General features: G+C 43.0%; 1 protein-coding gene across 1 annotated transcript in view; it reads right to left on the bottom strand.

The window, feature by feature from the left end:
- TTN (titin) overlaps nt 1-14,986 on the bottom strand; it is a 256,966-nt gene that overhangs the window by 180,517 nt on the left and 61,463 nt on the right. The window contains exons 53-83 of the mRNA XM_061379384.1: nt 14,619-14,897; nt 14,208-14,495; nt 13,819-14,097; nt 13,437-13,718; nt 13,052-13,330; nt 12,669-12,947; nt 12,295-12,573; nt 11,889-12,176; nt 11,510-11,788; nt 11,095-11,376; nt 10,698-10,976; nt 10,276-10,554; nt 9,893-10,171; nt 9,483-9,770; nt 9,006-9,284; nt 8,518-8,799; nt 7,635-7,913; nt 7,245-7,526; nt 6,439-6,717; nt 6,026-6,313; nt 5,542-5,820; nt 5,166-5,444; nt 4,789-5,067; nt 4,396-4,683; nt 3,976-4,263; nt 2,845-3,126; nt 1,821-2,099; nt 1,422-1,703; nt 998-1,276; nt 580-867; nt 90-368 (exon numbers count right to left, since the gene is read on the bottom strand). Coding sequence (XP_061235368.1) covers nt 90-368; nt 580-867; nt 998-1,276; nt 1,422-1,703; nt 1,821-2,099; nt 2,845-3,126; nt 3,976-4,263; nt 4,396-4,683; nt 4,789-5,067; nt 5,166-5,444; nt 5,542-5,820; nt 6,026-6,313; nt 6,439-6,717; nt 7,245-7,526; nt 7,635-7,913; nt 8,518-8,799; nt 9,006-9,284; nt 9,483-9,770; nt 9,893-10,171; nt 10,276-10,554; nt 10,698-10,976; nt 11,095-11,376; nt 11,510-11,788; nt 11,889-12,176; nt 12,295-12,573; nt 12,669-12,947; nt 13,052-13,330; nt 13,437-13,718; nt 13,819-14,097; nt 14,208-14,495; nt 14,619-14,897 — 8,730 coding nt within the window. The remainder of the gene's footprint in view (nt 1-89; nt 369-579; nt 868-997; nt 1,277-1,421; nt 1,704-1,820; nt 2,100-2,844; nt 3,127-3,975; nt 4,264-4,395; nt 4,684-4,788; nt 5,068-5,165; nt 5,445-5,541; nt 5,821-6,025; nt 6,314-6,438; nt 6,718-7,244; nt 7,527-7,634; nt 7,914-8,517; nt 8,800-9,005; nt 9,285-9,482; nt 9,771-9,892; nt 10,172-10,275; nt 10,555-10,697; nt 10,977-11,094; nt 11,377-11,509; nt 11,789-11,888; nt 12,177-12,294; nt 12,574-12,668; nt 12,948-13,051; nt 13,331-13,436; nt 13,719-13,818; nt 14,098-14,207; nt 14,496-14,618; nt 14,898-14,986) is intronic.

Genomic DNA, 14,986 nt, shown 5'->3' with positions numbered 1-14,986 from the left:
GATCAACAGTGAGAGGGACAGATGTAGCAGGGCTGCAGGCAGAGCATGAAGGGATATACCTGTGTGTACACATGCACACACAAACACACCTTTCACAAAGAGTTGGGTTGTGCATGAGGCACTACCGGCATCATTTGTGACAACGCAGGCATAGTCCCCACTGTGGCCTGGCTCCACGTTGTACAGCTGCAGCTCTGCCACAGACTCATCCAGAGAGATGGAGCAGTTGCTATCTGGCACCAGCTCCCTGATGCCTCTGAACCAGGTCACTTTGAAGGGAGTACTGCCCTTGATATAGGTGCTGAACGTCACACTTGATCTGGGCAAAACTTCCTGGGGATCAGGTATCTTCACAAAAGAAGGTGGTTCTAAGGATCATGCAAAAGAGTGAAGAGAGAGAAAGATGTTAATAGGAGAGTCACTGGGAGAGGAAAAATGGAGTAGGTTTGAATTAAAAAAAAAAAAAGAGGAAGAGGGAGAAAAGGAAAAAAAATATAAAAGAGACCATGGGAAACCTGAAGGAAGAAAGAGAGAGGGAAGAAGAATTTTGTTGAAGGGCTGTAGTATTCTTCCACTGACCTTGTACAGTCAAGAAGGCACTGCATTCATCAGACCCAGCCACATTGCTTGCTACACAGGTATATGGCCCTGTATCCGTGACATCCAAGGCATTCAGTTTCAAAGCACAAACATTATCCAAGAATGAGATTTCATATTTTTCTCCACTGACAATCTCATTTCCATCCTGATACCAGGACACAGATATGGGGGATGTGCCAGACACTTTGCACTCTAGAAGCACTGAGGATCCCAGCACCCCATTTGTTTGCTTTAGTTTTCTTGAGAATGAGGGAGGAACAAGGCGATCTAAGCAGGACAGGGCAAAAGAATAGACAGAAAAGTGTTTGGATTTTTTTTTTTTCAGGCGAAAGGGAAGGGGAAAAAGAAAAATGCTTTCTTTAAAGATAAGTGTGAACTACAAAGACATAGAGCTGACCTGAAACATCAACTGAAGAAATGCAGCTGCTGTCCCCCACCTCATTGTGCACCTCAAAAGTATACAAGCCCCTGTCTTCTCTGTCTGCAGAAAAGACTTTCAAAGTGGATATATTGTTGAAAAAGGTAATTTGGTATTTGCGGTCACTCCTTAGTTCTCTGCCATCTTTGTACCACTTGGTAATAAGTTCAGGTGTTCCTCCTACTTTGCACTCCAATGTAAAAGGATTGCCAGCCATTACTGTGATTGGCTCTGTCTTCTCTAAGATGACTGCTGGTTCTGAAATAGGAAGGTATGGGTCAGTGTGTCACCAGGATACCTACCCACAAAACAGCGAGCACAGGGCATATGCAGAAAACAAAGGCTGGTAAAGGCAATTGTGCAAGCTGCAGGATACAGTAGTTGTGAATCAGGCTATACCCACCTAGGACTTGTAAAAAGGCAGAGCACTCCCGCATGCCAGCATCATTTTTGATCTGGCAGATGTACTTCCCAACATCAGCTCCTTCTGCACTGGCAATCTCAAGAGTTGCAATGTTGTCCATAAACCACATTTGGACATTTTCGCTCTCCCTAATAACTTCACCCTTGTCCTTGAGCCAGACAACAGAAATTGGTGGGGATCCTTCCACCACTGCCTGCAGGGCTGTTGGCTCCCCAATGAAGATTGCAGTGTCACTCAGCTTCTTAGCGAAGCGTGGGGGTTCTGATGCAAAAACAATGAGGCAGAAGAAGGTTAATGATACATGCCTGCTTAGAAGAGAGACAGCCAGGAGATCAAGAAGAGAGGGTGGTGATGCTGTTGATTCTTCAGCATACAAACCTTTGAATTTCACCGGACAGATGCAGGTGTCGCTTCCCACCTCATTCATAGCTTTGCACTGATATTCTCCAGTATCTTGAGCTTCCAGACTGAGAATATGAAGACTGGCAATTGAATGCTTTGCTGTCACCTTGAACTTCTTGCTGCTTCTGACCTGCCTCCGGTCCTTGAACCAAGCAACCTCAAAGGGTGGAGTCCCTGCTATCTCACACTGGAGAATAACATCTGAGCCTTTAAGTGTGTCAACAGGGCTTGGCACCTTGCTAAAAACAGGTGGTTCTATAAAAAAAGAATCACATATGATGTGTGAGCCTCCTTCCCTGGGTGGGTTTCTGGATAACAGGAGGCAAGATATTCAGGAAGGGGGCCTACACTTAGTCTTGTAAACCCATATTTAGCTTCCGAATGTGTGGTGTCACCTCTAAAAAATGCGGGGTCCCTGGCATCTCCCAGCAAGCCAACCCAGCACTCAAGAGCCTCAAGGGCAGAAATATGATGCTTCTGCACCTGTTTGGAGTCAGCGCTCTGTGCCCCTCCCCAAAAGCCACTCTTCAGGACCACATTCCAGCTTTCACCCGCCTCTTTACAGTCATGAAAGCTACCATCAGTGAGGTTCAGCAACACAGCCTCCTCTTCCGTCTTAAATTTCATTCCTGCCAGGATCACTGTGTATAAAAGGAGATGGAGGGACGGCTGTAACGTATGCTCAGCTTCCTCACCATGGCTGGTGTAACACCTAGTCCATGCTCCCTTTGCGGTCTGACAAGCTTGCCTTATTCATCTTGTAAATGACTTAAAGGAGAAGACAAGGGAATGGCTGCACAATGCTGAACGCTCGCCATTATTTCCTGCCTCATCTCTGCTCTTTAAACATAACAGCATTTGAACGTGAGAGTAGCTGGAGAGAAACTGCCCCAGCAGCCACCAACTGCCATAGCAGCAGCTCCCTGTCCAGGGGGATGTGCAGCTGGAAGAGGGCCCAGAAGCCAAGGATTCTGGTAGTGTGTGGAGCTATGCTGCTAACCTTTAACTGTGACTGAAGTGCTGCAGCTGGCTGTGCCAGCAGAGTTCTGGGCTTCACATATGTAGTCACCAGCATCCTCAGTGTTGGCATTCAAGATGGTTAGTATTGCCATGGAGTCTACAAAGGACATGTGGAGCCTGTCGTTCGCTTGGAGTGCCTGATCATTTTTGTACCACACGGTTCTGATCTCTGGTGTGCCACTGATTTTACATTCAAGTTGCACTGTGTCCCCCTGCTTCACGAACCGCAAAGCTTCAGGCTTCTTGATGAACTTGGGAGGTTCTGCAGAACAGCAAGTATGTAGAGTGACAGTATACCTGTTAGCCATGTGAAATCTACAGTGCTGAGAAAGAATTATGGGGAACACAAGAGTATTGCAGCACAAGAAAGTAAGCTTGCTATAGCAGTTGGCTGTATCCCCAACCAGAGTTTCCTCTCAAGAAAGATAGAGAAAAGAAAGACCACAACTAAAACTATGTTCTGCCAACCCTGGAGCCTGATGAGTCATCTGGAATTGTAGAAACACAAGAAGGATGATTGCAACACCCAAGGAAAATTTTTTTGTTACTTTTGAGAGGTGAAAATATCCCCAGGCCAGCGTGAAAGATTTGACAAGCACTTCACCCATAGGAGCAGCAGAAACACGGTAGGAATAGTTTCACTTGCATACAAATCTTTAAAGCATATTTCTGCATGAAGAATTTAAGTGATTCATAGTTTAGATTTTATCAGCATTTCAGAATTCCAATTGAAATCCTTAGCAAATTTGATTGTCACTAATGCTGGCCTACAGATGCAAAGTAGTTGTATTTACTGTATCACCATTTTTCACATAGTATTTTCTACATGTGAATACCACTCTGACTGCACTTTAAGAACTAATGACAGTAAAACGTAGGGTGAGTCAAGCTCCCCATTCAAAGGGCTTCACAAGGGGATCTTTCCCCTTGGAGATTTTGCAGGTACACAAGGCTTCTACTGTCATGCTGTATGATAGAAGAAAGTCAGCACATGTCTGCTTTCTGGAAAAGTAATGATCCCAAACTGGAAAGGGTGGAAGATGAAACTCAGTAACAAAGAGGTCTGTTTACCCAAATAAAAGAAAATAAACAAAGGAAGGTGACTTAATACCTTTGACATAAAGTTGGGCTGAGCAAAAGTCTTTACCAACTTCATTACTAGCTTGGCAAGTATATTGGCCAGAGTCTCCTTTACCCACTCTGAGCACACGAAGGTGAGCTGTGTTGGCTACAAATGTAATATTGAAGTTTCCTCCAGTTCGGATCTCCCGTCCGTCCTTGGACCAGGTGATATGTATTGGCTGGGCTCCAGTAACATGGCATTCAAAGTCAGCACTTTCTCCAAAAGGCACATCAATAGATTCTGGCTTGGTGTCAAACACAGGTGCTTGCTTGGGTTCTAGAAACAGAAGAAAACCATGTAGTACTCAAACTTCATGAAAAAGCTAATCCAACACACCGGTACCATTGCATGCGTGAAACAGGAAGGGGTAGCCTATGGTCAAGGCAAAAGTTTTGTAAGCCAACACACCTGCCACTGTGAGCCTAGCACTTGAGGTGGCAGTGCCCACAGCATTGGTGGCTGTGCAGGAGTACTGCCCAGTATGATTCATCTCGGTTCGCACCAGCTGCAGCACTGCAACATTATCTACAAAGGATGTGTGCACATTGTGGTCATCGCTTAGCAGCACACCATCTTTATGCCAAGCCACAGTAATAGGTTCTGAGCCATTGAGCCGGCACATAAATTTAAGGGGTAATCCAACAGGGTGCTCGATGTCCTTTAATTTTCTTGCAAAGGAAGGTGGCCGTTTGCGCTCTGGAAGAAAGTAGGTAAAGGATAAATATGCCCCAGGAAACAGGTTTTTTTTACATAATTTTGTAAGAGAAAAAGAGTTTGTAGCAAGTTAATAAAAACCATCACCTTGAACTGTCAAGAGAGCCTTTGTAGATGCAATTCCTACACTGTTTTCTGCCTTGCAGGTATATTCTCCACTGTCGTTGCTAACCGCTTTGTTGAAAATAAGTGTAGCAATGTTGTCTTTAAAGAACACTTTGTACTCAGGAGTAGATCTGAGTTTTGTATCACCTTTGTACCAAGACACAGTGATTTCTGGTGTACCACCAACACGGCATTGCAATGTTGTGTAATCCCCAACTGACACCTCAAGAGATTCCAAGTGTGTAACGAAATAGGGAGGTTCTAAAAAAGAGAAGCGTTTAGGCTCATTATAGTGCCAGGCCTCGTAAGACATACACTTGAAAGAACAAGCAAGAAAAAGAAGCAAAGGGAGCACACACCTAGAGTAGAGACTACAGCCCCACAAACATCTCTTCCTGCCTCATTTTCAACATGGCAAGTGTATTCTCCTGCATCCTCTTTGGTGCTGTCAAGTATTTCCAGGATGCAGGATTTCTCTGTGGTGGTGATACTACACTTCTGAGATTGAGTGATGGTGTGGCCATTCTTCTTCCATGTCACAGAAATGGGAAGGCTGCCTGTGTAAGTTCCCTCCAGGATGATGGCCTTGCCGGGCTCTACATACTGATCACTCAGTTTCTTCACAAAGACTGCTGGCTCTAACAAAGGGTAAGAAGTCACAAATGTTGAGCTCTACAGGACTAATGGAGGAAAAGAAACAATGCTTTAAGGTAGAGAGATGCCATTTTTACAAACCTTTTACTGTAAGGTGTGTTGTACAATTTGCCCTGCCAGCATCATTAGTCACTAGACAAGTGTATTCTCCACTTTGGAGAGGAGTTACATCAAATAACTCAAGCTCCGCAACAGAGTCCTCCAAGTAGATATTGCATTTGTCTCCTGGCACCAACTCATTGGACCCTTTAAACCAGTTCACCTTAAAAGGTGGGGTTCCTCTGATAACACATGTAAAAGTGATGCTTGTGCCTGGCAAGACATCTAGAGCCTCTGGTGTCCTCTCAAAAGAAGGTGGTTCTAAACACACAAGAGAAAAAGAGAGGTAAGACAGATTGCTACAGCGTAATCCTGGCATTTTCACACCCACTGAAGATAAAGAACACAATCTTTATTTTCCCCATCAGTAATTTTCCCCAAGCATATTTACAAAAGACCATAGGTAATGTCAAGAGAAAAAGAGAAAAGGACAGCTTAGAGAGCTTCCTGATCACCATATACTGACCTTGTACGGTCAATACAGCACTGCATTCATCTGAACCAGCTATGTTGGTAGCTTTGCAGGTATAAGTTCCAGCATCTGAATTACTCAGTGAATTCACTTCCAAAATACAAAGGTTATCTGAAAAGGAGATTTGATATTTTTCCCCACTGACTAACTTAAGTCCATTTCGGAACCAAGCTACAGAAATAGGAGGTGAACCCGACACTTTGCATTCCAGCAATGCTGAGGAACCCAGGACACAAGGAGTTTCCTTCAATTTTCTTGTGAAAGAAGGAGGAATGATTCGGTCTGCAGAAGAAAACATAATAAATACATGGTTAGAAAGAAGAGGAAGGAACAAATGGGAGAAAGGAAGGAGAACATGACCGAGTGAAAGTTTTTGTAAAAGACAGAAAACAAGCTACACAACCAACCTAAAACATCAACTGATGCTGTGCAACTGCTTTTCCCCACGTCGTTCTGCACTGCAAAAGTGTACAGTCCAGCATCTTCCTTTTCTGCATCCATAATTTTAAGCGTAGATACTTTATTGAGGAAAGTAATTCTGTATTTCTGGCTGCTGGTCAGCTCTTTGCCATCCTTGAACCACCCAGTGGAAAGCTCTGGTGTGCCTGCCACTTTGCACTCCAAAGTACAGGCGTCTCCTATAGTAACTCTCATTGGTTCTGCTTTCTCTACAATGACTGCAGGCTCTAGAAGGAGACATGGGTAACATGTACGGTAAACATGGAAATCAAGTAGTGCTAGGTGTTAAGTGTTATAGCATTGTAAGATGGGGTTTACACATTTGATTCTAGGGATATCCCAGTCTTTTGGGCTGGGGAATTTTTCAGCTTTTTCTTTTTTTTTTTTTTTTTTTTTTACACCCTTTATTCTGCCCTAAACTGGAGATTTTAGATGCTCTCCAAAATAAATTACAAACATTTTTAAACTCCTGGGAGAGAAACGCAACTGTTTGTCTCTAAGCAGAAGACATGACAGAAATTCAGTCAACTGGATCCCATAACCATCTAGAGGCCTGTGGCTCCTCTCACCTTTATCCTTGGACAACTGAAAATAAGGAACCTGACTACTGCTTGTTGGGGATACAAGAAACCTCTGTTTTGATTGTTTTAAACTCATGGCAATAAGGGCATCATGCAGCCAACACTAAACAGCCAAGATCCCAACTTAAAAAGAAAAAAAACAACTCTATTGCGAACCTATGCTTTTTACCAACCTAGAATACTTAAGGTAGCCATGCACTCTCGACTTCCAGCATCATTTCTGATCTGACAGATGTATTTTCCAGCACTGCTTGTCTCTGTGCGCAGAAGTTGTAAAGTTGCAATATTTTCCATAAACGTGATCTTCGTGTTTTCACTTTCTCTAATAATTTCCTCTTTGTCTTTAAGCCACTGCACAGAAATTGGCTGGGAGCCCTCCACTCTTGCTTGTAACTCTACTGGTTCACCAACCACAACAGTCACACTGTTTATTTTAGTCAAGAATTTTGGTGGTTCTGAAGAAGAAATATGCAGTTATAATAAATACTTACAGTGTCTATGCAAAGCAGAGTAATGCAGTGCCATTGGGAGCACTGCAGAAGGCATATGTGTCAATACTTTACCTTTCAGCTTCAGAGTGCAAAAACAAGTGTCACTTCCTATGTCGTTCTGTGCTTTGCACTGATATTCACCCACATCTGCAGCTTCAACATTAAGAATGCGAACACTGGTGTGGTAGTTTTTGGCTGTAACCTTATACTTCTTACTACTGCGGATTTGCCTCCTGTCTTTGTACCAGGTAACGTCAAATGGTGGTGTTCCTGAAATCTCACATTCCAGGCTAACCTCAGTTCCTTTGAGCATGTCTACTGGAGAGGGCTTCCTGCTAAAAACAGGAGGTTCTAACAAGGGAAGAAAGGAACATTTTTAGAATGGAGCCTGGAGCTATTTGACTAACAAATCATTTACTCATACCAGCTTCTACACAATGAGACAGCTGAGAAAATCAACAGAATGGGCACAGACTTTCCTCATTTTCTGGGCATATTATGAAATAATCTTGCAAGTAGCTGGCATCCAGAGCTCTTAGCTTCTCTGTAGAAAAGGTAAACAAAGGGGTGGCCCTTGGCAGAGAGGGTACAGGTGTCATTTATCTGATAGTTGTCTCAAACACAGGATGTAAAACTGATGCTGATTACTCTGGGTCTGTTATTTCAGTTTGTATTTCAGCTCCTTGATATAGCAGCTCCCACTATGATCTGTCCTGGATGTTGACAGTCATAAACCTGTGGATCACCTAACTTAGGACTCATCTGCATTAAGAACAACACTGCTGTTTTTCAGGCACTGACAGAGGCAGGGGAGGGGGCATCAAGAAACAAACATAACATGAAGAAAAAGGCAGTCCTAAAATACTAAATGAATCTCCTGTTCTTGTTGATTTTCAAAGGATAAAGTCACCAGGGAAAAATCAGATGTAGTCAAGAGAATAAGAGTATAGCTAACCTTTCACTGTGACTTTAGTACTACAGCTGGCCTTGCCGGCTGGGTTGTGAGCTTCGCAGATGTAGTCACCACTGTCTTCAGTACTGAGATAATTCATTTCAAGCACAGCCACGGAGTCAATGAATGATGTCCGGAATTTTTCACTGGCAACAATTTCATGGTCATTTCTGAACCACACTACTTTCATCTCTGCAGATCCACTTACTTTGCACTCAAGCCGGGCTGAGTCACCCTGCTTGACCACTTTTGCTGCCTCTAGCTTCTTAGCAAACTTGGGTGGTTCTAAAAAACCAGAAAAAGTGGAGTCAGGAAGATCTGAATTAATACTGGGAAAAAAAGAGGAGGGGAAAGAACCAAAGAACTGTGGGTTGCAAACACAGGGTAGGGAATTCACCTGAAGGTGTATCGATATCACTGAGGTGGGCTTGGCAAAAAAAAGAAAGAAAAGAAATAGGTGAAAAGACTGCAACACAAGAAAGAAGGCACACCTGTTACCATCAGTGTTGTAGTGCAAGAGTCACTGCCAACATCATTAGAAACGTGGCAAGTGTAGCACCCACTCCTAGAAGTATCCACTGAATAGAGGGTTAAGAACCCAGTTGACCCTTCAATCCCAATGAAACAGGTTGGACCAGATACAAGTTCTAAGTCTTCTTTGAACCACTTTACTGTAAAGGGTGGTGTTCCTTTTAGTGTAGCCTTAAACTCCACTGTGGAATCTGGGACGGCTTGATGGCTTTCAGGTTTTACTAAGAAGCTTGGTGGCTCTGCAGTTTTCAAGAAAAAGAAATATTCAGTTACATCAGAAATGTCTTCATTGGAAGAATGAAGAAAATTAGTATGGTAAGCATGGAGACCAAGTTTTCAGCATTTGTATTAAGAGGTATAAGAGTCTTATGTTAGCATAAGATTTAAGGTATTTTTCCCAGCATCCATCACAAACAAGCAGCAAAAGAGTTTCAAACCTTTCACAGTCAGGACGGCACTGCAAGAATCGCTCCCAGCAACATTAGAGATACTGCATGTGTAATTTGCACTGTCTGCCAGTTCTAGATTAGCAATCTCGAGTGACATAGTGTTCTCGTGGCACAGGCTTCTATATTTTGCACTGTCAGTTATCTCTTTTCCATCCTTATACCATTTTGCAGTAATGGGGAGTGACCCAGAGACTTTGCACTCCATTTGGATAGAAGATCCCAGAACAGTATCCTTTTTGGTTAGTTTTTTGATAAATCCAGGAGGAATTGATTGATCTGCCCAACACAAAAAATGGCAAAACCACACTGGTTACCTTCTTGCCTGCCTTTCACAGAGATTATAATTTTTTCATTCCCTCCCTGCTGGGTTGGTGAATTCGCCAAATGACAATACAAACCTAGGACAGTGAGAAGAGCTTCACAGGTGCTACTTCCAAAGTCATTTTCAACCTTAAAACTGTATGTACCACTATCCTCCTTTGATACAGGTTCAATCCTGAAACTGGCCACATTGTTTTCAAAGCTCATTGTGTAGTATCTACTGGGTAGGAGTTGTTTGCCATCTTTGTACCATCTTATTCGGAGCTCTGGTGTCCCAGCCACAGTACACTCCAAAGTCACAGGGTCTCTTTCAGTGACTTTAAGTGATTTAGCCTTTTCTATAATTTGGGCAGGCTCTGAGATAAAAAGTATATAAAAATAATAGTTAGAGACATAGACAGGGTACTGACTTTCCAAGTACTCATCAAGGACGTCTTGAAGGGTCACACCTTGTACACACCTTGTACAAAAAGCAAACCAAAACATTTCTCCATGCCAGATTCATTCTTTGCCTGGCAAGTGTATCTTCCTTTGTGGCTGAGGTCAATATTGGTAAGTTCCAGTGTGGCCACACTGTTCTCAAAGGTGATATGGTGGTGCTCATCATCTTCTAGTATTTTCTCATCTTTTATCCATGACACAGATAAGGGTTGAGCACCAGCTACAACGCACTGGAAGAATGCAGTACCTTTCAAAATGCTAGTGACGTTCTCCAGCTTCTTGACAAAGGATGGTGGTTCTGTGGTGTGAAGTTTTGTTTGTTGGTTGGAGGAGAAGTCATAGAAAGGGAAAGGTGGAAAGAGAGATAATATAAAGTCAACCTAGTCACTACAGTTTAGCTAGAGCATATAATGTTGTAGGTATGCTTCCTAAAGAACTGACCTTTCAAGCTGAGCCTTGTGCTGCAAGAACAGCTCCCACCCTCATTTGATATAATACACTGATATTCACCAACATCTGAGACATCACAGTTAGTCACATTAAGAGTAAATACTGATTCTTTGGCAGAGATGGCATATTTCTTGCTGCTGAACATCTCCTTATTGTTCTTCAGCCACTTCACCTCAAATGGAGGAGTACCAGTCACCTCACACTCAAGTATGGCTTCCAAACCCTTCACTACCTCAGTGGGACGCAACTCCCGAACAAATGTTGGAGGCTCTACAAAGAAGAATGAAGAGAAAGCAAATAGTAACCTCGAATGATATTGAGGGGAGAAGTCTCCCCTACTCCATTGCCCCAGCTATGTGGCATAGATGCCAAGGTGTTCAAAACAAACCTTTTACTTTCAGCTCGATGCTGCAGCTTTCACTACCTGCATCATTGTGGGCTTCACAAACATAAATCCCACTATCTGACACTCTGGACTGAGTTAATTTCAAAGTGGCTAAACCGTCTATGAAGGAGATGCCGTACTTGGCATGGTCAGTCACTTCATTACCATCCAGGTACCATGTTATGTGGATCTCTGGTGTGCCTACTACTTGGCATTCGAAAGTGGTGGACTGTCCTTCACGCAAAGCTACTACGGAAGTTGGCATCTGAATAAACCTGGGAGGCTCTAGAAGATGGACAGAAAAGGTGAGGCTTTGTAATATTCAGGTGAGTTAAAGAAATACAAGGGTTTCTACCCCCTCCCTCCAAACTGCACAGAAAAATCAGAGGCACAATGAGGAGAACATTGAGCTGCACACCTTTTACAAACAAAGTTGCTTTGCAAGTTGCAGTCCCCACATCATTGCTTATCTGACAAGTGTAGTTCCCAGAGTCAGATGTCCTAGCTGAGAAGAGCTCCAGTACACTAGATGTGTCATCCTTCCAGACAGATCGATTGGCTCCAGAGAGAAGCTCTTGGCTGTCTTTAAACCACTTTATCTGCAGAGGAGCAGAGCCTTTCACCAGTGCTTTGAACTGAACCCTAGCATTGGGCACAACCTCTTGGGACTGGGGTTTCTCTACAAAATATGGTGGCTCTGTAACATGTAAAAAGGAAGAAAGATGATTACTCTGAGACAGGAGAATTCCAAAATTATGAATGAAAGGCCTAACACAAGACAAAGAAGGAATTCAAACCTTTGACTGTTAAGAACCCACTGCACTGGTTGCTTCCTGCCTTATTGGTCGCTTCACAAGTGTAAGAGCCACTGTCTGTGCCTTCCAGTTTATTGATTTCCAGAAATGCAGTATTATCATGGAAAGAGTATTTGTGCTTTTCACTTGCTGCTATTTCTTGGCCATCCTTGTACCACTGGATACTTATGGGATGTGAACCAGACACTATGCATTCCAGATGGACAAAAGAGCCCTTAATGCTGTCCATTTTCTTGAGCTTTTTGGTGAATTTAGGTGGTATAATGAGATCTATCCAAGACAGTAAAAAAAAAAAAAGCATGAAATTCAACCTTGATAGCAGCAGATGTAAGGTCAGGATAAAATGTATTTTATATAAAAATAATGATAAAAGAGAGACCATACACACCCAGGACATTAATGCTGGCGGAACAGCTACTGCTCCCAACGTCATTGTGAACCTCAAAAATGTATTCTCCACTATCTTTCTTTTCTGCATAAAGCACCTTTAGGACTGAGACAGTATCTGTAACACTGATCTTGTATTTTGGGCCTAACGTCAATTCCTTGCCATCTTTGAACCATTTGGCTGTAATAGGTTTTGTTCCCGAAAATTTACACTGCAAGGTTGCTGGGTCTCCCTCAGTCACATCTATTGACACAGCCTTGTCCACCACTGTAGCAGGTTCTGTTGTAAACAAGGAGATAAGGGTGTTAAGAGCATCTGTATAAACCACCAAGAAACAGTCTGAGATCACCGCAAACCCTCAGGGTAAGACCAACCTTTGACAGTCAGCAGAGCAGAACATCTCTGAATTCCTGCCTCATTTTTAGCCTGACAGAAATATTTTCCATCATGTTTCAGTTCAATAGACCTCATCAGAAGAGTGGCAACACTGTTCACAAAAGTCATTTTTATATTGTTATCTTCAATCACTTCATCATTGTCTTTCAGCCAGGACACAGTGATGGGCAAGGAGCCTTTGATAGCAGCCTGAAACACAACCGTTCCCCCTCGAAGGGAACTAATGTTTTCTATCCTTTTTACGAACTGTGGGGGCTCTGGCAGGAAGAAAATAGACATATGAGTCTGGTGCATGATAGCATGGCATGCAAGCCACACTGGGATAAAAGCACGCTAGTGGCATTTTGCACCTTGCACTAACCTTTCAGTGTAACCTCTGAACTGCAGAAGCAGCTCCCAACATCATTTGTTACTGTACACTGATACTCGCCAACATCAGAAGCATCAAACCTGAAAACGTGGAGGCTAATCAAAGATTTCTCAATGCTTATTCTGTGCTTCTTACTGCTCCGCATGGGTTTATCATCCTTCACCCAAAACACTTCAAATGGAGGTGAGCCAAGCACCTCACACTCCAAAACCACATCAGAATCCTTCAAGACTTCCATGGATTGAAACTCCTTGCTAAAATAAGGTGACTCTACAGTGCAAAAGAGAGAGTTCAGTTGTATTAGTCATACTTTCGAAGCCTATAAAACTGTACTGAGTTTAAAGAGACAAACTGCATGGCTGGATGTCACACACACCTTTGATCGTAACAACACTACTGCAAATATCTTTCCCAGCATCATTTCTGGCCTCACAAATGTATTCTCCACTGTCTTCAATCTCAGCTTCTATAACATGAAGTACCGCCAAGGATTTTGTGAAAGACATTGTATATTTGTCACTCTCTTTTAGCTCTCTATCATCTTTGAACCATGTGATTTTAATCTCGGGAGTACCAGTGACTTCGCAGGTCAGCTCAGCATATCCACCTTTCTTTACCAGATGGGTTGGTTCTAGCTTCTCCTTGAAGGCAGCAGGTTCTGTGGATTTAAGAAGAGTGTTCAGGATAAAGAAAGCAGAAAAGAGTGCTACTGCATCAATCCAGCATCTGAAAGTTTAAAAGACAGAAAGAATGCAAACCTTTTACAAACAAGTTTGCACTGCATGATACTGAACCAGCTACATTGGAGACTTTGCAGGTGTATTTTCCTGAGTCTGTTGGTTTGACTGCGTAAAGTTCCAAGTAACTTGCTAATGCTTCCGTCATGATGTAGCAGGCTCCTCCTGTCACCAGCTCAGTTTCACCTTTAAACCATTTTACCATCAGTGGTGTTGTGCCTTTAAATGTGCCTTTGAAACGTACAGTTGATGCAGGCAGTACATCTTGGGACTCTGGTTCTACAATGAAGCTAGGTGGCTCTAGATTTTGTTGAAAGGAAGCAAATATCAAGAGTGAGACACATGGCCTGCAGTAATGTATTATCAAATGAAAAAAAAAAATCCAAGAAATTTTAAATAAATTGCCAAACCTTTTATAAACAAAGTGCTACTGCTCTCTTTGCTACCAGCAGAGTTTGTGGCTCTGCAAATGTAGACCCCAGCATCACTTGCATCTAGGTGTTTTATTTCCAAAGATGCAGAGCCTTCTGCAAAGTGTACTGTGTACTTGGCACTTGAAGTGATCTCAATGTCCTGCTTAAACCAAGAGACAGTCATTGGAAGAGAGCCTGAAATTTTGCAGTCTAGGCGGCATGATGTGTTAATGATGCTGTCAATATTCTTCAGGGGTTTAGTGAAGAAGGGAGGGAGAGTGCGATCTGTTGAGAGTGAAAAATGTGAAAGAAACAAACAGATGAGAAAACCAGGCATGCCGTTGTGCTTCTGGCTCTGTTGGGCTCAGAGCCGAATAGCAGGGTTGTTTGCAAAGAGTCAGTACCAACCTAGCACTGTGAAGCCGGTAGTACAAGAGCTGGTGCCCACATCATTGGATATCTCAAAGGTGTACTCGCCACTATCCTGCAGTTCAGCAGCATAAAACTTGAGCTGAGCAATGTTATTTTTAAAGCTGATCCTGTATTTTTTGCTGGCAGGTAGTGGTCTTCCATCTTTGAACCATTTGATTTTTAGCTCTGGAGTGCCTGTAACAGTATACTCCAAAATGGCTGGTTCCCCTGCTGTTACCTGGATCATTTCAGATTTTTCAGTGATTTTGGCAGGTTCTATAACAGAATTAAACAGCTGGGGTTAAAGACAAAAGGAACTTGCTCTTCTTCTCAGGTGGGTGACAATGCAGGGATCACAGCCACTG

Source organism: Neopsephotus bourkii, unplaced genomic scaffold, assembly GCF_033783945.1.
Source record: "Neopsephotus bourkii isolate Nb327-2 ecotype Australia unplaced genomic scaffold, CSIRO-AGI_Nbou_v1 NB_196, whole genome shotgun sequence".
NCBI lineage: Eukaryota > Metazoa > Chordata > Aves > Psittaciformes > Psittacidae > Neopsephotus > Neopsephotus bourkii.
This window is presented reverse-complemented; position numbering and strand designations above follow the sequence as displayed.